This window comes from Mustela putorius, unplaced genomic scaffold, assembly GCF_011764305.1.
Source record: "Mustela putorius furo isolate JIRA1106 unplaced genomic scaffold, ASM1176430v1.1 tig00003988_pilon_pilon_pilon, whole genome shotgun sequence".
Lineage (NCBI taxonomy): Eukaryota > Metazoa > Chordata > Mammalia > Carnivora > Mustelidae > Mustela > Mustela putorius.
In genome coordinates this window covers 16,810,948-16,832,499 of record NW_025422127.1, presented here as the reverse complement: position 1 = coordinate 16,832,499, position 21,552 = coordinate 16,810,948, and the positions used below count along the sequence as shown (strand labels likewise).

The 21,552-nt window shown below is 43.8% G+C and overlaps 1 protein-coding gene across 40 annotated transcripts in view; it reads right to left on the bottom strand.

Annotated features, from left to right (window-relative positions):
• CACNA1C (calcium voltage-gated channel subunit alpha1 C) overlaps positions 1–21,552 on the bottom strand; it is a 735,043-nt gene that overhangs the window by 123,743 nt on the left and 589,748 nt on the right. For all 40 annotated transcript variants that reach the window (XM_045071752.1, XM_045071757.1, XM_045071772.1 and 37 more), the window contains 3 exons: positions 19,896–19,922; positions 11,522–11,682; positions 10,349–10,574 (listed from right to left, as the gene is read on the bottom strand). In XM_045071752.1, coding sequence (XP_044927687.1) covers positions 10,349–10,574; positions 11,522–11,682; positions 19,896–19,922 — 414 coding nt within the window. The remainder of the gene's footprint in view (positions 1–10,348; positions 10,575–11,521; positions 11,683–19,895; positions 19,923–21,552) is intronic.

The following is a 21,552-nucleotide window of genomic DNA, read 5'->3' as shown; positions in this document are numbered from 1 at the left end:
TTGAAAGAAGCAGATGGGCCAACAGTTTGGATGTAAACATGAACTTCTTCCCAGCTCAGAGTCTTTAATGCTCCTTTCTCCTTCACCAATTTGGCCTTTCTCTACCTCTATTTTGCCTGTCAACCACACTTCTTCCTAATTCCTAATTGCAGAATATTAATATACATTTATTTGTATCCATTCTATAATTGCTCTTCAGTGTTTTTCATTTGTGATAGTCTCCTCTCATCCGAATAGGTTCTGAACTCTTGAGGACAGAGATCACAAGTTTTTTTCTTCCATCTTCTCCATCTTTGTCCTCACCCAGTACGTGTGACGGACTGCCTGGCACCCCATAGGCTAGAGGTTGCCATATTTGTTTTGCTTAAAGCAAGAAGTAAGAGAATGTCTCTGGGGCTAGAATACCTGTCCCTCTTACATTTTAAGCAGTGTCTCCACACCTGGCTGGAGAGGAAAATGTTGAGGGGTTTGGTCATTGTTTAAATACCGATTTCCAGGCCTCACCCTGGAACATGAAATCGTAATCTCTGGCTCTGGGGCTTGATTGATTTTCACGCAACCCCTCCAACACTTGTCGGTAGACTGGTATTTAGGAAACAGTAACTTTAGAGCGTATTTATAATGAGAATTTCCAGCTGTATCAGAGGGGAGAATGTCTGCCTATAGATTAAGGTCATAGAGCCTCCTAGAGATCTTCTGTGCATTCAACTGTCTAGGAATATTCTGGAAAATTCTTTATGGCCACAGAAGGCTCAAGTCTTAATTTTCATGAGGTGAGTGGACATGAGGGAAATAAGTCAAACCAGGCTCACGACTGAGGTTCAGAGGTGTCTGATAACCACAGGAACCCTATGGGGAGCCTGACAGTGAGGGCCCAGACTGGACACAGGTTTGGTGGAGTGGAGCCACCAGGAGGCAGAGAGGGAAGGGGATGGGGGAGAAGCCCTTCAGGGTGTCCAAGGTTCTGGGAATGTGGAGGCTGTGGTAGAGGAACAAAATGAGTCATGCAGTGGAGGAGAGCTCTTTGGAAATGTTGGGTGTGAAAGATGGCAAATAGTGAATGACCCAGAAGGGCCAGCCCGTGGAGCAGGAGGGGCTGTTTGCACTTCTTCTGCATCATTTCTTTTCTTATAGCTTCCCTAAATTCATGGTTTCCACTGCCCAAGTCAAACTATTATGTATCAAGGGAATAGACAGATGGTTGCCAGAGGCAGGGGGTTGGGGTGTGTGTGTGTGTGTGCAAAATGGGGGAAGGAAGTCAAAAGGTAGAAACTTCCAATTATAAATAAGTCCTGGGTTTGTCATGTACAGCATGGTGACTCTCGTTAATGGTACCATGCAGCATATTTGAAAGCTGCCAAGAGTAAATCTTAAAAGAACCAAGATGCCCTTCAATGGACGAATGGATAAGGAAGATGTGGTCCATATACACTATGGAGTATTATGCTTCCATCAGAAAGGATGAATACCCAACTTTTGTAGCCACATGGACGGGACTGGAAGAGATTATGCTGAGTGAAATAAGTCAAGCAGAGAGAGTCAATTATCATATGGTTTCACTTATTTATGGAGCATAACAAATAGCATGGAGGACATGGGGAGATAGAGAGGAGAAGGCAGTTGGGGGAAATTAGAAGGGGAGGTGAACCATGAGAGACTATGGACTCTGAAAAACAATCTGAGGGGTTTGAAGTGGCAGGGGTTGGGAGGTTGGGGGAACCAGGTGGTGGGTATTAGAGAGGGCACGGATTGCATGGAGCACTGAGTGTGGTGCAAAAACAAGGAATACTGTTATGCTGAAAAAAAATAAAAATAATAAAAAAAATTTAAAAATTAAAAAAAATTTAAGGGGTGCCTGGGTGGCTCAGTGGGTTAAAGCCTCTGCCTTCAGCTCAGGTCATGATCCCAGGGTCCTGGGATCGAGCCCCGCATTGGGCTCTCTGCTCAGCGGGGCGCCTACTTCCCATCCTCTCTCTCTGTCTACCTTTCTGCCTACTTGTGATCTCTGTCAAATAAAAAAAATTTAAAAAAAGTACTCATCACACATACACACAAATGGAATTATATATTGCTGATGGATATTAACTAGATTTATTGTGGTGATCCTGTGCAATGTACACAAATATTGAATCATTATGTATATCTGAAACAAATATAACATAATATGTCAATGATACCTTAACCAAAAGGGAAAAAAGTGAGTATGTATCAATTGCCCTACCAACAACCAGGTTGCTATGGCTTTGAGACGCTTCTGCTGGGATTTCTCAAAGAGCTTTGGGAATGCGTGTCCCTTGTGGAAGAATGCCCATCCTGGTGGCTCAAAACCAATGGCTGTGGATTTGAGGGCTTGAACCAGCCTTCAAGAGACAAACTGCAGCCAAGTACATGGACATCAGCCTACCCTTCTTGTGAAAAACACCCAGGCTAAAAAGATACTGCCTCGAGGACCAGTCACACAGTTCAGACAGAGTGAAGAAAAATCAACAAATGGCTGTTTATGCTGTTTGCTTCTGATTTCCAGTTGCTTCTCATTCAGCAGGGGCAAGGCAGAGTCTGCCCCATGGCTGTTCCTTCGGAGCAGAATTAAGGGAGCAGAGCTGGTGCCAGTGGCCTGGCATGACCAGGGGCATAGAGCTTGCTGAACAGAAGGTGTCCATTCCCAATGTGCACATGGTTGGAGATGTTTTATGTTCTCTCTAAAGGACTGAGACAAAGGGATTTTTGTACTGATGTTGTGGCAAAGAACACTATTAGGGCTCGTAGAGGAGCTGGATTTTGGAGCCTGGCATGCCGTGGCTGATAGCAGGAGATAGGGTGGGATCCTTGTTACCACTGATACTAATGAGATTTTAGGTGACATGTGGCAGCCTCTGGGCAGGGTGACATGAAATAGCATTTAAATGAAATATTGGCAGCCTTGCAGGTCCTGAAGCTCTCTCCTCCTTCATGCCAATCTGATTCTTGCTGGCTGTGATGGCTATGGCAGGAAGATCAGAGGATGCCTTAGCTCCCAGAAACATTCTACTTTTTAGACATATTAGTATCTAGACATAAAAGCTAAAAGGGTTAAACACATACTAGTAATTGACTGAGGTTTTTATCCTAACTCATGAAAACCATGAAGCACACACACACACACACACACACACGAGGTCTGGAGGAAAGTGAGCAACAGCAGAACAAATTAATGTCTTGGACCTCATAGACAAAGAGGAAAACAAAGTATCTTGTCCTCAGAACAGCGTAACAGGCATTCCCATCCACAGAAGTCTTCATTCCCTATTTGGGGATTCGAGGCCCCAAATGCACATGCCCACCTTTCGAGACTCCCCGCCTCCCGCAACCCCACCATCCTCTGACTCTCCACCGGCCACAGTCCTTGAGATCAACTTTCCAGTTCTCCTGTGACTCTGAATCATTCTATCCAAAGTGTGTCTTGTCCCCCCCACCCATCCCATCCATCCTAGCCCACTGTTCTCTCTTTAAAGTAGGGTGCATGTGAGGGTTTTCTTACCCGAGCTATTTCTTTGTTACCTAAATTCTCTCTCTTGTTGACTATGGCTTCACTTTTGTTACCTTTCCCCTCTGTCTCTCTTGGCTTAAGTGACCACCATCTGTGGAGGCATTCTGTATCTCCATCAGTCTTCCTGTGCTAAGACTGTCTGGGCCCTGTGGACTTCTCCCGCATCTTCAATGGCAGAAAGTGACCTGAGCCTTGCTTGAGCTGGAACATTCATCCTGCAAACCTTTGCTTCAAATAGCTCAGGGCCAGGTCCTTTACATTCTAAGTATGAAGCAGGTCATCAAGCTTGCTATAAATAAAAGATCTTCACAATAACAGTACCAATAGCTTTAGGGTGCTTTGCAAATGTTTCACCCTCCTTCCTCTCTGTTCCAGAGAGGTTCATAACTAAATTTATATCTGTCCCAACTCTTCTTGTCCTGAGGGGTAACCCCTCCCCCAAAAAACCAAACCTCCTTTCAGTGTTGGTGGCAGTGATCTATTGTTAGTAGAGTAACTATAAAGCAAATTTCCTGCTGCAAATCTGTGCGATATGAGGTTTCTATACACCATTCCTAAGGGAGGGAGGAAGAATGCAGATCATGTCAGTTGATTGAGGAAGCACAGAAGGCTCACTCAGGGAGGAAGCTCAGCCTTGCCCTCACCTTTCCCTGTGCCAGCTACAAGGGCATCCAAGGCGGGTGTGCAAGGACTAGTCCTTTGGTAAAGTTGGCCCCTGGTTCTGTAAGATGCAATAGAGCCTGGAGGGGCTAGTGTGATGGGAGGCTGAACTAGGCATATGCTGGTCCAGGAAGAGCCAAACAGAATTCTATAATATTATGGTCAGGGTCTGGGACAACAAGGGGCACAAGGCCAAATCTACCAGTTTAGTTCCTGGTGATATCTACCTCTGCTCCCTCCATTCTAGGAGAATTCATATTTTATAGGTTTTATTTTAGAGTCAAACCCTGCCTTGGATAGAATGTTCAAAGGTCTCATCTTTTCTGTTCACATCAGAGGTCTTGGTCACATTGAGAAAGGAGCCTACTGGGGGGAATGTAACCTGGTTAGGCTGGCAATGCTATCTGGTGTTGACCTTGGGATTGCCTTGGGATTGTGCTCCCTTGAGCTCCTGGACTACAGAGCTACTCAGTTCTGCTAGTGGGCCCTTGTACCAGATGTGTCAGGTTAAGGAGGGAGCACCTTCAAGTCACCAATGGTGTCTTCTTAATCCCCAGTACATGACACCAGCCAGTTACCATCCCAGAGAATAACCACCCTTCATGCTGATGTCAGTGAGCAGGCTCTTGAGTCTGAGCTGCCTTCTCCATAGACCCTGGCCTGGAAACTGGGCAGATGCCAAACATATCTCTTTAATAATGGTCCTTAAGGAGCTCAGAGCCTCCATGGTGCCTTAAGAAGAGGAGGGCTAGAATGGGGAGTTTGGGGTGGTGTGGGGTTGGATCAGATACTCATGGCCAGACTCTGGTAATTGAATGGAGACATTTAGAGCTTGGAGAATTTGCAAAAGGCTCTCACCTTGGGGCGCTATGGAGGGAGGCCATATGTGATCATGATTCACCAGTAAATCTGTCTGTGCTGAGTCAGCCCAAACTCACATTTCAGGGCCTGGGAAGGGAGCCACAGGGGAAGAGCAGTTGGAAAAAGAAAGGGACTTAAAGTTTAAGAGAGAAAACGGCAAGGGCTGGAGGGATTTCAGTGCATTTAAAAACCAACTGTATAAAAAATGAGATGTGATTAGTAAATTGGAATCATGTCCAGATTTAGTTTAACTGAAGTCTTTCTTCCTCCCCATAGAATAAGTCAGACTGAGCTGACAATGAGTAGACATACTTGGTATTAAAACTAGCAACATTCAAGAGCCTGGTAAAGCCTCAAAACAGAAGAAAGAACTCAATCTATGACGTGGCCCGAGGGCCCACTGGAATAGATAATGTATCCAAAGATGACAAAAATTTTGGCCATGTGGGTCCCTTTCTGTTCTCAGTGAGACAGGAATCTTGCCTTCCCTACTCCATAATTTACCATTCTTAATATTATTAACACCTAGGAATGAACTGATTTACAGTCCAGTGCAGGGTTCCCAGTCTTGTTTTTTTTTTTTTTTTTTGAGACATATAGGATGGATGATATTCATATACATAGTATACTCTCTAAGGCATTTTCAGATTTTGACCAAACACTCAAAGATAAGCACATTAATAATTCATTTTCATCATATACTATATTCACATTTGTCACATACTGAAGACTTCAGGCAGCATGAAGAGTGGTAAGTCCAGCCCATTCTTGCCCGTTCATAAAAATATCTGGGAATGCAAATGACCAAGAGTGAGGGTGTCCCAGGAACAAAGTTGAATTTTTTTGTATTTATTTTTTGGAATAGAAACCGTTCATAAACTTTGGTATTTCAGCTCCTATAATAACAAATTACTTGCTACACACTGCTCGACTGTTCTGGACATACCATTGTGTCTTAATACGATGGTGGAGTTCTCTTGGTCTAGGTCAGTATTCCAAACTCAGATCATAGGTCCTGGGTGAGGGAAGGGAAACTTGGAATTATAGGAAGGGATCCATGAATCCATGGATACACCAACCATTACAGCACTCTAAATAAATAGCTTGTCTCGTGTGTACATTACCACTTTTCAAATGTGCACAGGTGTATAAGAATTAATAAAATTCAAATAATTTAAAAACTTTGCTAAATTCATAGAAGTTTTTTATCATTATATATTTTACCAGTCAAGAACTATCAAAAGTACAATCTTAACATGGTTAAGGGCTACAGTAGAGAGTGTAGATGAAAAAATCAAGGTTTCCAATGATATATAAAAGATCATATTTTAAGACAGGGAAGTGGACAAAGGAACAATAGGAAATTAGGCCAGTACTTCTCAAAGTGAGGTCACTGACTGCCAGCATGGAACTCTCTAGAAGTTGCTGGTCAAAATCTCTAGTGGTGGGGATCCTTCATGAGCTCTCTTAATGAGTTCAGCTAAGTTTGAGAATCACAATCACTGGTTCAGAACACATTGTAAAAAATGCTTCTTTAACATACAAATAGTAATAAGATATTACAAAGTATTCTCCAAGAGGTTTTAAAAGAAGAGAAAGAAATATACTTGCCTGATAGCAGGCCCATGCACAGATGATCCATCTCCAGGGACCATGATGTCCACTCCCAGCCCATATTTTAGGCATTTTCTTGGTCTCTAGAGTATACTAGAGATAAGGTTCAGAGGGGGCATGGGATTCCCCACATAGTTATAGTCTCTGTGTTGTTTTCCAAAAGCCCCTAGAGGGGTTGGATGCTTGCAAATGGGAAGATGATGGCTTTTACCAAAGTAACGTCCAATTAGATAATTAAATTATTATGTTTATAGACTTTGTAGAAATCTGAAAATACCACCAAAGTTTCCCATGGAGGGACTACAGGAAGCTTTCTGCAAAGACAAGAGTTTAAAAAATGGCTTCTTGGTGATAGTTTTAGCTTAGAAATAGATAAGTTATTGATTAGAAGTAGAATGACTGTCAAATCTCTTCAAGGCATTATGACAATATCTAGGAACAAGAATTCTTTTCTTTTTTTATTTTTAAGATTATTTATTTATTTATATGACAGAGAGAGAGAGAGAGAGAGAGAGATCACAAGTAGGCAGAGAGGCAGGTAGAGAGAGAGGGGGAAGCAGGCTCCCCGCTGAGAAAAGAGCCCAATGTGGGGCTCGATCCCAGGACCCTGAGATCATGATCTGAGCCAAAGGCAGAGGCTTAACCCACTGCGCCACCCAGATGCCCCAAGAATTCTTTTCTATAGGAATCTAGAAAACAGAAGCAAAAATAAACCCTCAAACACACAGACTTCTGAGACTTATTTAGGAGGCACTAAAAACTCCAAGTTAAAAATAGCTTTTATCAGACCCAATGAAGAATGGGTAGAATCAATGAATATCTAATAACAAGAATCAACTTATAAAAATCCCAAGTCATATCTTCGGGATAAAGACAGCAAGACAGTTTAATGATCAACTCCACAGTTCACAGTCATGTTTAGGAGCACAGAACCTGAGGTCAGACAGACAGACATACTATTTAATCCTAGATTCACCCCTGAGCAGTTTGTGTGGCCTGCGCAAGTGATTGAAGTCTCTGAACCACAGTTTTCCTTGTCTGTAAAATGGGAATAGTTAATAGTGCCCTGCTCTGACTCTTTCTTATACGTTATTGTGAGAGTGAATCAAGTGAAATTAGTCAGGCCACACTATCTGCACAGAGTAAGTCCTGATGCATGTTAACAATAATTGTTTCTATATTTCTACTACTTTTACTACAAACCAAGGATTTTCTATAATACCAAGATGTTCAGGGCATTCAGAGAGAGCTTCTTCTGGGGGTGAGGGGTAGAGAGGTGTTTGCTCAAGAGCATTAAACTTGTAGGTTTAAATTCTGTATGTCTTTGGAGCCCATCCTGTGACATTAAATCTTCTCCAGGGACTCTCTCCTGTTTCTGACTTCCCAGAGCATGTATTCCCCTATTCCAACATTTGCTGGCTCATTTTATTCTGCCTTAGATCTTTGTTCAGTGATTTCATGTGCACAAACTCCATCTCCCCAGCCAGAGGAAACGTCTCCTGGGTTCTGTTCATACCATACTCCTTTTGCCCCATCTCTTGGAGCTTGCAGTATGAACATAGGAGAGAAACAGAAGTATGAGACTGTGTATGTGTTTAGATGGGTCTCAGCGCTCCTCTTCTCCCTCCTCCTAGTAACAACAATGGTAACAATTAGATTAATAATCAACCCTCTGGCTTTTGAGTGTCCCTGTGCCTGGTACTGAACTGAGCTCTTTAAATGCTTTCTCTCATTTGACTCTCGACCCTAGACATCCCTGCAGGAATGGTCTGTTGAGAGAGCCAAGAGCAGAACAGCAAAGCAAAGGCAGCTTTGCAAGCCTTGACTACTCACTCAGCCAAGTTCAGAACACATCAAGCAGGGTGTGGTTACTTCCAGGTCTTTGAATGAAAGATGCTGAAACCATTCCCTTCCCCCCCCAACACAATCCAACTGATAGTTACAGTGCCCCTATTGTCAGTTTGGATCCCAAAGCAGAGACTCTTCTGGAGAGGATGCTTGTACCTCTGGGGGCCAGAGTTTGAGCCCTCTCTGTACCACATGTTTCTGACACATCCCTTCAAGTTTGACCATATCCCACAGTGAGAAATACATATTATACTGCAACTCAGATTTTTATGAAACAGTGGTTATGTTCAAGTGAGGTCTTCTGATATTTTCCTATTCTATTTCATTCTTTCTTTGAAAATGAGACTATGAAGAAATCGGAACTCATAGATATCACCAGTGAAAATGCAAAATGGCGTAGTCTCTTTGGAAAACAATTGGGCAGTTCCTCAAAATCTTAAAGTAGAGTTATTAAATGATCTAGAAACTCTACTTCTAGATATATATCCAGGAGAAATGAAAATGTACATCCATACAAAAACTTGAACATGACTGTATATAGCAGCATTATTAATAGTAGCAAAAAGGGGGAGATAAACCAAATGTCCATCAACTGATGAATGAATGAACAAACGCGATGTATATCCATCCATACAATGGAACGTTATTTAGCCATAAACAAGAATAAAGTACTGACACATGCCACAGCACGAGTGAATCTTGAAACCATTATGTTAAATGAAAGAAGCCCAGTCACAAAACACCACATACTGCATGATTTCATTTATAGGGATTGCCAAAAACAGGTAAATCTACAGAGATAGAAAGTAAATTAGTGGTTGCCACTGGGAGGAAAGAGGGAACAAATGAGGAGTGGGTATGGCTTTCTTTTTGGGGTGAAGAAAATGTTCCAAAACTAAGTTGTGGCAATGGTTGCAAAACTCTGTGAATATATAGAAAAACACTGAATTGTACACTTTAACGGATGAATTATATAGTATGTGAAATATATCTCAATAAAATTGTTTAAAAATGGTGGCTGTGATCCAATCAATTGATTTCACCACTCCAAATGGGTCTCAACATGGCTGAAAATTACTGTTTTAGAACATGCTGCCCACCTCCCTGTCCCCTGCCTGCGCATGTCCTCTTCATGAGAATCACGGCTTGACCTGGAGAGTTGGGGAGCCTGCAATCTTTGGGTGGGTGGATGGACAGGCAGATGGAGAGGGGGTGAATGTGTGGAAGGAGGGGTGAGAACCATCTGTGGCACACTAGCCATCATCCTTCTCCACTTAAGGAATCCTGACTGCATTTTCGGCAGCACATGCACAGCAATAAGACCACATTTCTCAGTTGGATGGCCAACAGAGCTTTCGGTGAAGTGTCTAGAAGAGTTCTAGAAGGGGCTGACTCTGCCAGGAAGGATCCCCACTTTGATCCCTCACCCCTTCTCTTCTCCCTGCCTTGATTCAAACATGATGGCTCAATCTCTGGAAGCCACCTCACGGCCCTGGAGGGCAGTCCTGAGGCTGTCAAAGCAAAGGACACAAGGGGACTGTGTCCCTGAGGCCTTCTTGAAGCCACCTGGACTGCCCACCTCTGCACTTCTTTTATGTAACCGAACAAACCCCAAATATGCTTATGCCACTGAGTTGTCTCTGGTATCAGCAGCCAAAGGAGTTTCTAAACGATATGCCATCTAAATGAAGAAAAATTCCCCTCCATCGTATATGAGCCAAGGACAGACCTTTCAAGAAATAGCAGCTGCTCTCCCTCCCAGGCCTTTCTGCCTCCCTTGCCTTCTGGAAGAACCTCTCCCTGAGTCCCAGGTCTGAAGGGAAATGAGAGACCAAATACCTTGTGATTTTAAATATCCGCAGTAGCCGGACACATCTCAGCACAGAGATGCCCAAGGGAGACATGATCTTGGTCTCTACCAGGATGGTCTCCAGGATGCCCCCACACACAATGAAGCAGTCGAAACGGTTGAAGAGGGACACAAAGTAGGCCTGCAGGCCCAGGCTGTACATCTTCAGCAGCATCTCTGCAGTGAAAAGGGCCAGCAGTGCCTTGTTGGCCGTGTCTGGTGGGTTCAGGCGAGGGGGCAGGATCCCAGCATGGGGGTGAGAGGAGGGAGGTGGGAGAAGGAGAGAGAAAACAGTAATTATCACCACTGGAAGAAAGGCCAGGGTTCCCCTTTCCCAGACAGAATACCTTTCCCCTACGTTGCTGCCAGAACAGAACAACCGGGGCCAAATGGCCAGGAAAAGGGTTATCTAGTTATAATCACTGTAAACATGATCTACCAAGCATCAAAGGCTGTGAGCGCTGATTTTCTTCACTCCCCCAGCTGCTTTCTCAGAGATGAGGAGGGAGGTTTTGAGAGGTGAGTCCTCTGCCCAAAGCAATCGAGGAGGGGGGCAGGCCACTCGGGTCTACCCCAGGCACTGGGAGACTGTCTACCTTCCAGGATTCTGGAATGAAGCCCTCGTGTCTGCTTGACTCCCTGGGAGTGGAGGCACTGGCTAGGGAAGTCCTCTTCTAGGGCTCCAGGGAAGGGCGATGACTGCTATATGCTCACGAAGAATAGCTCCTCGGGGTCAGGCCACTACTGAACTCCTTCCTGGCTTTTTGCTCACTTCATCCACACCCATTCTAGCAGACCCATCTGGAGGATACAGTAAGGCCTGAGGTATTGAAATTCTCTTCTGAGAAGTTGGCAGCCAAGGGTCTGAGATAGCCAAATAAAGGATAGCATATGTTCTTGTCACCTGGACACAATAGTGACTGTTGAGGCAGGCAGACCATGTGGGCCCAGCCAAGAACCACATCTGTTTATAATGAGGCTCTGCATTTTACTGTGGGGCTTGCAAGCTCTTCAGCTCTTGGTGATCCCAGCACGGCACCTGCCAAGAGCCACGGACACTGGTGGCTTTCCCGTCAACCTTATGCCTGTGACTATTCCCTCCCTGGGATTCAGGGCTGAGTTAGCAAGAGTAAAGAAGGATAGCACCAGGGACTGCCTCTCACCTTGGACCTCCGTGAGCCAGTGGGGCTGGTTGTAGTGTTCTGAGGCAATGGTGAGTGTGTTGAGGAACACAAGGAAGATCACAAGCCAGTAGAAGACATTAGACTTGACTGCAGCACGACACTTTCTTCTACAGAACCGATTCCACCGGCGCCAGTAGCGGCTGGAAAGGGAGTCAGGAGAGAAGGGTGGGGGAGGTGGCTGTGAAATTCATCATTTTTCCAATATGAAAGGCACCATCCTTTCCCTGGACTGCGGACTTGGCCTCCGCAGAGCAGTGCAATCTGGTGACCAGGAGATAAGCTTCCTGTCAGTTAACTGGGCTCTGCCACTTACTTGTGTGGTCTTGGGTGTGGCCCTGACCCTTCTAAGCTTTGGTTCTCCCATTTGTAAAAAGGGAATAGGGTCAAGCTCACAGGAATATTGTGGGGATTGATAAAATGCCACATAATACATCTGGTATAAATAAGTATTTTTATTTTATGATAATGATATTATTCAAAATTGTATTGCACAAGTAAGAGTATTATTAGTAGTGATGGTAGTAGTAGGACTAGTCCATGCCTGTTATTTTTTTTTTTTTAAAGATTTTATTTATTTATTTGACAGAGAGAAATCACAAGTAGATGGAGAGGCAGGCAGAGAGAGAGAGGGAAGCAGGCTCCCTGCTGAGCAGAGAGCCCGATGCGGGACTCGATCCCAGGACTCTGAGATCATGACCTGAGCCGAAGGCAGCGGCTTAACCCACTGAACCACCCAGGCGCCCGTCCATGCCTGTTATTGTACTAGACACTTCTCATGCCTTCTCTTTGATTCTTTAAATAACCCTGCAGAGCAGGTGTTACCCTGATTTTGAGAAGGAGAAAACTAAGGGCCACAGAGGTTGAGTACCTTGACAGACATCACACAGTGACAGAGCCAGACTTGGTTTCCCCCCCAGCCCAATCTTTTGCCCAGATGCTGCCTCATCTGTAAAGCATAATGGGAGAATCTGGATCAGAGGTTATTTGCTTTTATGGGGTTATGGAAACTTTTGAGTGAATGTTTAGATCCTTTGTTCAGAAGAAACAAACATACCCACACATACACACATTTCTATGTCCGAGCTCATGCAGCACATGGCCACCTGGAAGCTCGGCCACGGTCCATATAATGTTCTTTTGGTCTCTTGTTTAGGGACTTAGGTCAATGATTCTCAATCCTGGCTGTACAAAAAATTACCTGGGGAAGCTTAAAACACATAACCATCAACCCTCACCAGTACCCAGACTCCAACTCCAAACTAACTTAATCTGATTTTCTGGGGGCTGGGTAAATTTTAAAGCTCGCCAGGTAGTTCTAATCTGTAACCATGGTTGAGAACCATTAAGCTAGATGATCTCAAGGAGTCACTCACATTTTAAAATTTTATGGTAGAGGACTTCATAGCTTCCAGTGGAAAACCAAACAACCAACAAAACAATTTCTAGATCAGGGGAAGTATGAGAAATGCTCTTTTGGCCATCTGGGCTAGAAAAGATGAAGGCAGTAGCTTTATTAATGGAAAAGAGGACACTGAGTTGACAGTGTTATTTTGAGACAGAATCAATAGGACTTTGAGCCTGACTGGAAGAGAAAGGTATGGAAGGGACAGCCAAAATTTCTAGCTGGGGTGATTTGGAAGAGTCGTACCTCTAATAATTACAGGTCCAGACAAAGAGAAGGAGTGCTGTAGGTAGGGAGGTTGCTACAAGGAGAATGGTGGGGGTGCTCAGCTCAGGAAATAGGTTTAAGGTGCTTGCATGTCATGTGTGTAGAGAGACCCAGCAGGCAGCTGGAAGGCAACACCCTGGTTCAGGTAAGAAAGAAGGTGGGAAGGGGCAAAGCAGCATCTCAGAATAACAGTCCATGAGTAGCTGTATTCAAGTCTGTATTCTAGGTTTCTGGAAATGCAAACCCCTACTGCAATGGGTTCCTCCACCCACCCCCAAAACAGCCTATCAAGATAGCTTGACTTCATCTGTATTTTCATTCTATATTTTCTACCTAATATCTGTGGAAAATCCTGTTACCAAATCTTTGTTAATATCTATTATGAGATTAGAAATGTGAGAAGAAGATCTAAGAAGAGAACTGTCTCCTTGGAACAGTAAGGAGAACTTGGTTTTTGGCCTGCAGAACAGGGAGGGAAGAAAGAATGAATCAAATAGTATTCTGTTCTGACCTTGCTCATTGTGGGTGCCTGAATGCCATCTCCAGTAAGCGTTATCCCTTTGTCGGGGACACTTATCTGCTACTTGAGGCTAATCCACTACATAGAGAAGAAGTGCATCCAGGTCAGAAAATTAAAGTTTCTAAATGCTAGGGAGGCTTACCTTCTCTGACATACCACCTTGGGTAAGAATGAGGATGGGGGAGGGTGAAGAAAGGGGCAAAGGATGAGATGAGGGGTCCTAGGTGGTCCTTAGCCTCCTCTGAAGTTTGTCAGCTTTTGGTACTGAGGAGTCTTATCTCAATAGGGCAGGACACTGCTTCTTTCCTGTCATTGTGGTTATTAATACTATAGAGAAATTGGGTACAACTATTTTTTTTTCCTGAAAAATGAATTTGCAGGACAAACTCATATATGACTTTAAATAGCTTACATTGTAGTTTCAAAGGGTGTTTTAAATAGATTTAATCTTTTGTTAGAGAAATCACAGATAATTGTTACTCAGAGTCCAAAGGACTCAAGTTTGTGATCCCTTACAGTATGTAGAAATGGACTCAGAGTCAGTTTCATACGGAGAACTTGATTAAGCTCCTCTTTTCCCAAGTTTGGGATGTGGGGTGCCACAAGGTCAGGCCTGTCCCATGGGTCTGGAACTGCCTGACCCCCTTAAGGAGTGGCTGACAGAGGCAGGGCAGTAGCTGTCAAACGTGCTGTTCCCATGCACAGCCATTCAGGGGAGTCACATGGATTTGGGCTGGGGTGGGGGTGGGGGTAATTACTATCCAGAGAAAGTATTTAAAGATAATTATACACCTCCCACTCTTCAAAATATAGCTTTGCTTGACAACTGGTTTCCTGGCAACGCTTCCTACGGTTTAATAAATGTAATGATTTATTAGAATGTGTAAATTTATTTGTGTGTTTACACATGCATGGAGGATATAGAAATTAAATGATAAAATAGGGAGGAGAAATTTGCCTGCTATTCACGTTCCCTTCATACTAACTAGAAAAGTCATTTACTCTAGAAATAGAAGTTCCCATATGTAGACATAGGACAGAAGGGCGGATATGAATGTGCCTAATCTACTTCTTCAAAATTTTGTACCATGCATTGTACCATTCTCTTGGAAAATTTTTGCTCAACTCACCCTGGGATCCACCTTACCTCTTCCTAAGTCTGGGCTTTGTTCTTGCCTTTCCACCTCCGTGGACTGTCACTACAACTGCCAGGACCTCCCCTTTCTATGTCCTGCCCATTCTTTGGGGTTCAGCTCAAGTCCCAGCTTCTCCATGGTGAACTTTTCTAGTCTTCCCAGACTCAGAATTCCTGCCCCACTTACATCTGCATTACTCACTTTAAGTGTACATTAAAGAAATATTTGCTACTATCCTGGGATAGATAGTAGATATGCATCAGTTAACGTGATAGGTAGTCTTTTTCTGCATAAATCCTAAGTGAGCAATAAAGATCCTTAAGCAAGCAATCAAAGAGTGTGCTTAACACCATGGCTGGCTTCACAGAGGTGCCACAGGAGTGCACCAAAGGACCTCCCAGCCAGTGGTGGAGGAGCCAGCAAAGGGTACAAGAGGAAATGGCTTCCCATTTCCCCATGTTGTCAGTTTTCTTTAACTATATGGTTCTTGCCTCTTCAGAGAGATTCACAAGACCCTCAAGGAAAAGGTACTGTGTCTTGTACTTTGCTGTACAACCCTAGTAATTAGTGCAGTCCATCTTACACGGTAGGGACATTTGACTGACAGCTTGACAGAACAGCAGAGACAATTCTATGCAGATTTACTAACTTCTTGCTGAAGACAAGGCTTGAGAGCTCTGGAGCTCTTGTGACCCAGCAATGAAGGTGGGGTGAGGGAGGGGCAGCGTTACTAAAAGAGCTTGCTTGGCACATAATTTTGGATAGACATCTAGAAGAGTAGACTACCTCAAAATAGTGGACAGTTTAGGCTCTTTCTAGTGGCTACAGTAAGTACCTACCTTTAACTGAGAACAAGCCACACAGAAAATGATTAAATTTAATTACTATACATAAGTAATACTATACATAAGTAACTTAGAATGGACCATTAGACAGTAGACAAATTTGGATATGTGCCTTGGTCCAGCTGATCATGTCAATGAAGATGGGGCAAGACTGTCCTCCCAAATTTTAGAACCCTACAGGATTCACTTCAGAACTCGATAAAGTCATGATCTGGAGACTCCAACAGGTTATCTGATTAATCCCTGCAAATTGCACAAGACTTCCTAAATCATTTGTTCCTTAACTGTTTGAATCCTATTCTGAACAGTGGGACCCAAGTGTTGTAAAATTCCTCATTGTGACTAATTCCTCCAAGTGGAAACTTGGCTTACCAAAGGACTACCCTTATATTCCCCTAATATTATAAGACAATTAATTGGCCGAATTTCCCCTATCATCTCTCTTCTAGCATTTCTTTTAAGTAAACCATGACTTGGCATCATTCAGTATTACAAACAGAATAGGCTGTTTGGAAACTGTCATTGTTAAACTGAGAAAATGATCAGGGTATTTTAATTTTTTAAAAAAACTCAAATTTTAGTATCTTTTTTAGAATGCAGCAGGCTCTTCACTGCCTACAAGTTTATTTCTGAGTTGCAAAAATTCTCTCTCCATTTTCCCTCTATACTACATTTTTTCATTTAAAAAAATTTATTTCTTTTTAAAATTTCTTTTCAGTGTACCAGAATACATTTTTCAATCACGGCTGCCACACCCAGGATGTAGGAAGTACGAGGAGACATTCCTTTTGCATCTGTAACGGCAAACTTCTCAGCAGACAGAAATGGCTCTGGGTCTACTTTGATAATTTTTATGGAATTTTCAATCCATTGCCAGCTTTTGATATTCTTTAAACACACATCATCAGTGGGCCGTAGCATCTAGAGTGCCACCGTTTGCTACCTGCTTAGACCTTTTAGAGCCATATCGTCTGATGCAGTAGATACTAGCCCCATGTGGCTCTTCAGCACTTGAAATTGGCCAGTCCAAGCCTAGACATGTCATAAGGTAAAATACACTGGATTTCAAAGACTTAGAAAAAAAAAAGAATGTAAAATATTTCATTAATAATTTTTATATTAATTACATATTGTAATGGTAATGTTTTAGATACATCAGGTTAAATGAATTACATTAAGATTAATTTCACGTGTTTCTTTTTACTTTTTAACATGGCTACTAGAAAAATTTAAAAAGTCCTAATGTGGCTCACACTGTATTTCTATTCAACAACACTGCTGTAGAACTATGGGCCCATGCTTAAGATATAATAACTGAGCAGAAACAGGGTTCAGTATTCCCGGGCAGAACCTTTCACTAGGCTAGCATGGTGGTTAGCAATACAGGACATGGCTATAGGTTCTGACTTGGCCAGATGTGAGCACGAGACCCTTGGTCTGTCTCAGCCTCAGTATCTTCATCTAAAAATGGGTTGAATGATAGTGCTAAACTACTGATAGTATGCTTTTTGGGAATACAGGTTTCTCTCTTGTTTCTGTTGTATCTCAAATAGTAGCAGCACAGGAAAAAACCTTTCCCAGAGATTCAGTGGTTGAAATACATGAGGTTAAGTAGATGGTTGAGCTGAGTCTCAAAGTTTAGCAAAGAGTCCCAAGGTTTTGGGGGGGGTGGGGGGGCACTGTTCCTCTCCTTTGTTAAAAGGATGGGTTGTATCATGGGTCACTGGGTAGAAAAATGTTCCCAGAATCTCCTGGGAAATCTCTTACTAGATAGAGTACATACAAAAGTGTCATTTCTCTTCCAATCCTTCAGAACATGTTCCTTCATTTGTTCACTCATTCATTTGTTCATTTATGATTCATTCATTTGCATGTAATGAGAATGATATTTTGGAAATATTTGCAAATGGATTTTTAGATCCCTTTACTTTTATTGTGTGGGGGATTTAAAATTGTCAGGAACACAAAGTGCTTTCTCAGCTTTGACTGTCAAATTAGACATTTTGTCTGAGACTGTGTAAGCCTATTGTCTTACTGAAGCAAGACCATGCATTCATTCATTCAGCAAATATTAATTCACTCCCTATTATGTATTAACCACTTCTCTAGACATGGAGCTAAAGCAGTAAAATCCAAGCATTACCAAGAAAGAAAAGATTTTTTTATATTTCTAGAAATTTCTATCATGTAATAAGAGCTAGGTCTGGTAGACTTGACCCTAGATTGTGTGTGTGTGTGTTTATTTTTTTAATTTATTTTTAAATTTCTTTTCAGTGTTCCAGCATTCATTGTTTATGCACCACCCTCAGTGCTCCATGCAATACGTCCAAGATTTTTTAATGTAAAGGAGGTCTTAGCTTGAGAGAAAGGGGAGAAAGGCCTACATTTTCCAATTTCAGTGAATTATGGGAGAAAGAAGTTATCAGAAATAGAGGTGAAAGTCAGACACCAGAGTCCTCACTAAATTCTCAGCCCTGGGTGCCAAGTCTCAAGAGGTTGCAGAGGGTTGTTCTAGAAACACCCAAATAGTCATGGGGAGTCCCAGGGGTGCTGAGGCTAGTGGGTAGCCTCCACTGGGTGTAGTATGGGGGAAGATGTCTGCAGGCCCCTGGGAAAATGCCAGTTTTTTCCTCAGAGCTTTATTCAGGCTGGTGCAGCAGCAGGAGGCAAATAGGTAGGTGAGCCTGCTATAGTGCTCTGGGTTCCCCATAGCTTGTTCATGTAGTGTGAAGGACCAGGAAGTGTCCACGCATTCAGATGAGGTATGGAGGTGCTGAAGTCAGGGACTGACAGAGCTTGGGGGTCAGACAGCAGAGGTCGAGATTTCAAGATCATATGTAAATATGGGGGCATGGACTCCAGCAGTGGATTTCCAAAGTAGGTGGGCTGCTGCATCCCGTTAAGTATCTGAAATTTCAGAGAGAAGCCCAGGCTAGCCATCAAACAGTATAGATAGGCAAAGGACTCAGAAGGATTCCAGAAGCAGCCCTTAACAAGCCCCATTTACTTCCCAGGATCTTAAAGTTCCCTGCCCTCATGCATCCAGACTCCATTCTGAAGAAAAGCTGGGGAAGTAGAAATATGAGAGACTGAACATTTTACCTTCAGGGACTACTTAAAGCATAGCACTGGGTTCCATTTACCCAGCTGGACTAAAATTTAGTGTTATTTATGCTCCTGTTACACAGTGGGTGAGGCTGGGGAAGCAAGATTAGATCAATTACAAAACATAAACACCAATATTTTTGGCATGTACAAGCTTTGTGGAGGAAAATTCACATCTCCACTCCACAAATCCATTCATTCATCCATTCAACATATATGTATGGACAGCCTACTCCTGGGCAGGCAGTTAGCTAGGCTTTCTAGAAAGAATATGTCTGAGGCATGCAGAGCCTACTGAAGGCCTGTGAGCCAATAATTGTAGTGTTGTATGCTAAGTGCTGTGACAGAGGTATGAGCAAAGCACTATGGGAGTGGAGGAAGTTGAGTAACTTCCCTGGAAGGGTTTGCATAAGATGTAGATGCAGTAACATCTGAGGTTCGTAACAAAAACCTGGATTCCCCAGATGAAGACATGTGGACACGATGTCTTCAGGGTGAAGAAAGGGTATACGGAAAGGCCTTGATGTCTGAGAGGACAAGGAACATTCTGGGGGCTGCAAGAAGTTCCATGTGGTTGGAACAAGGAGTGCAGGCAGAGGAGTGCAAGAGGAAAGGCTGGAAAGGTAGACACAGGGCTGAAGATGGGTCCTGTGAAAGGTTCTGAAACAGCAATGTGATCCTATTCTTTCCATAATCCTTAACATTGATTTCTTACTGTATTCCATAAACATGAAGTAGGCAAGAATAGTAGCAAGTGTCCACATTATATTTATTTTAACTGGACTTCATCTTATAAGGAATGGAGACACATTAGGTCTTACAACCTCCTAGGGATGGTCCTTGCCAAAAAGACTGGCCAAGAAAATTCGACAAATATCAACCCCTGAATTATATGTGGAATCTGATTTATAAGTCTAATTCTTTTCTTGGTAGCCGTCCAAAAGACAGCCGTTTACTCCTTAGAATAACACCCTCACTGTAACCACCTCCCCCCTTGCTGTTACCTTGGGCTACCCAAAAGTGTAGTCAAGGACAGAGCTGGTGTGTGGTGGGAAAGAAGAGCATGCATTTCACTCACCTGAACTTTGATTTGGAAATCCGGTGGCTGAAAGAGAAAAAGGAGATGTTACCAAGGGACATACATTTATATTCTTCCACTTAAAAGACGTTCAGCAGTTCCAGAGAAGTTTGGTGGCCCTGGGTGACTAGAAAGGGTGCCGGATGGATGTGTGGAGTGACGTGGAATGACTTTGGAGAGAGAGAACCCTACTTGTCAGTATCTCTTGGCATGTTTATGTGTATGAACGTGGACACTGAGGGCTGGCCCAGCTGATGTGTCTACAGATCTAGTATTTTCTAAGCAGAACCAATGGTCCCTGGAGAGGGTGGACACCACGTGGCACATAGCATCTGCCCAGCAGGTCCTGTGAAGTCAGGTTAGACTGTGTGTTGGGAATGAGCCATGCAGGAGAGAGAGAGCTCTGCATATGTGAAGGTCTCACCAGCCGGAAGCCACAGGCAAGAATATGCCATCAGACCCCACTGCTGTCCCAGCAGGAGTCCAGCCAATGCTGGGGTAGGAGGGGAAGATAAGCAAAAGAAGCCTGCCAGGAACTGAGAGGCCCCCAGTCTTGGCCCGAGGGCTGCAACTGGGCCTAAAGGAACAGAAACCCAGGATACTGACAGTCACATGCAGCCTTGCAGATGTGGGGGACTTTCAGGCAAAAGCACAGGACAGGTGTGACTCAAGGGGTCACGGTGAGGGAGGCCCCCTGAAAGGTGGACCCTGCAGGGAGGCCCTGAGGGTACTGAGTTCATGTTGGAGAGTCCAGGGGAGACTAGGAGAAGGAAGGATGGGAGAAGGAAGGGGGGGGAGAGAAAGAGAGGAGAGGGAAGGAGGAGGAAGCGAGAGAAAGGGAGAGAGAGAGGGAGGGAGGAAGGAAGGAGGTGGGGTAACAAAAGCCCTTGAGACAAAGCAATTGAAGGCAATGTGTCAGAAAAGGCTTTGGTGTTCAGGGAGCGATCCAGGGGGACTGCAGGTGGAGCAGCCATGCTCAGATGGACACGCAAACGGATGGCTGCAGAATGCAAGTTATGGACGAAGAAAGTGATGGAGGCACCGGTAGCAAGATGAAGACAGATGCAGACAGAAAACAGGATCAGGGAGTTTGGGAGGCGGCCACTGCAAACCTGTGTTGTCCCAGCTCAGCACAAAGCAAGCTCTGTCACATCGCAAGAAAACAACCCCTCTCGTTATTTTTTATTAAAAAAAAAAATTAAACCAGAAGATGTGACAGGTGGCAAAGCCATCGCGCATGAGATAATTATATCTCTGGGGCACTGAGAATCCTAGCCAAGTGCCTTTACTGCTCTGAACCGTTAGCTAATAACCTTTTCCCACCCCCAAGACTGCCTGCTAGGGCTGGAGTATTTAATCACATGTTAACAAAGCGTGTGGGAGGGGGACCAGGAGCCAAGGGCAGCATTTTTATTTAGAGCCACAGTTTAATGGGGGAAACAAATGTTTTCCAGCTGCTAATTGGGTGATGGAGAATCGGGGTCCTCTCTCCCCCAGCAGGCCCAGGCTGAGTTTGAGGACCTTCAGGGTCTTTACTAGACTTATTTTGGGCAGTTGATCTCTTTGCTATTAGGCACAAGCCAAAGTGTATGACTGTGGCCTTTAGTCTCATGACTCTGTCTACAGAGTCCGGACTGACCCCTCTCAGAAATGTCTC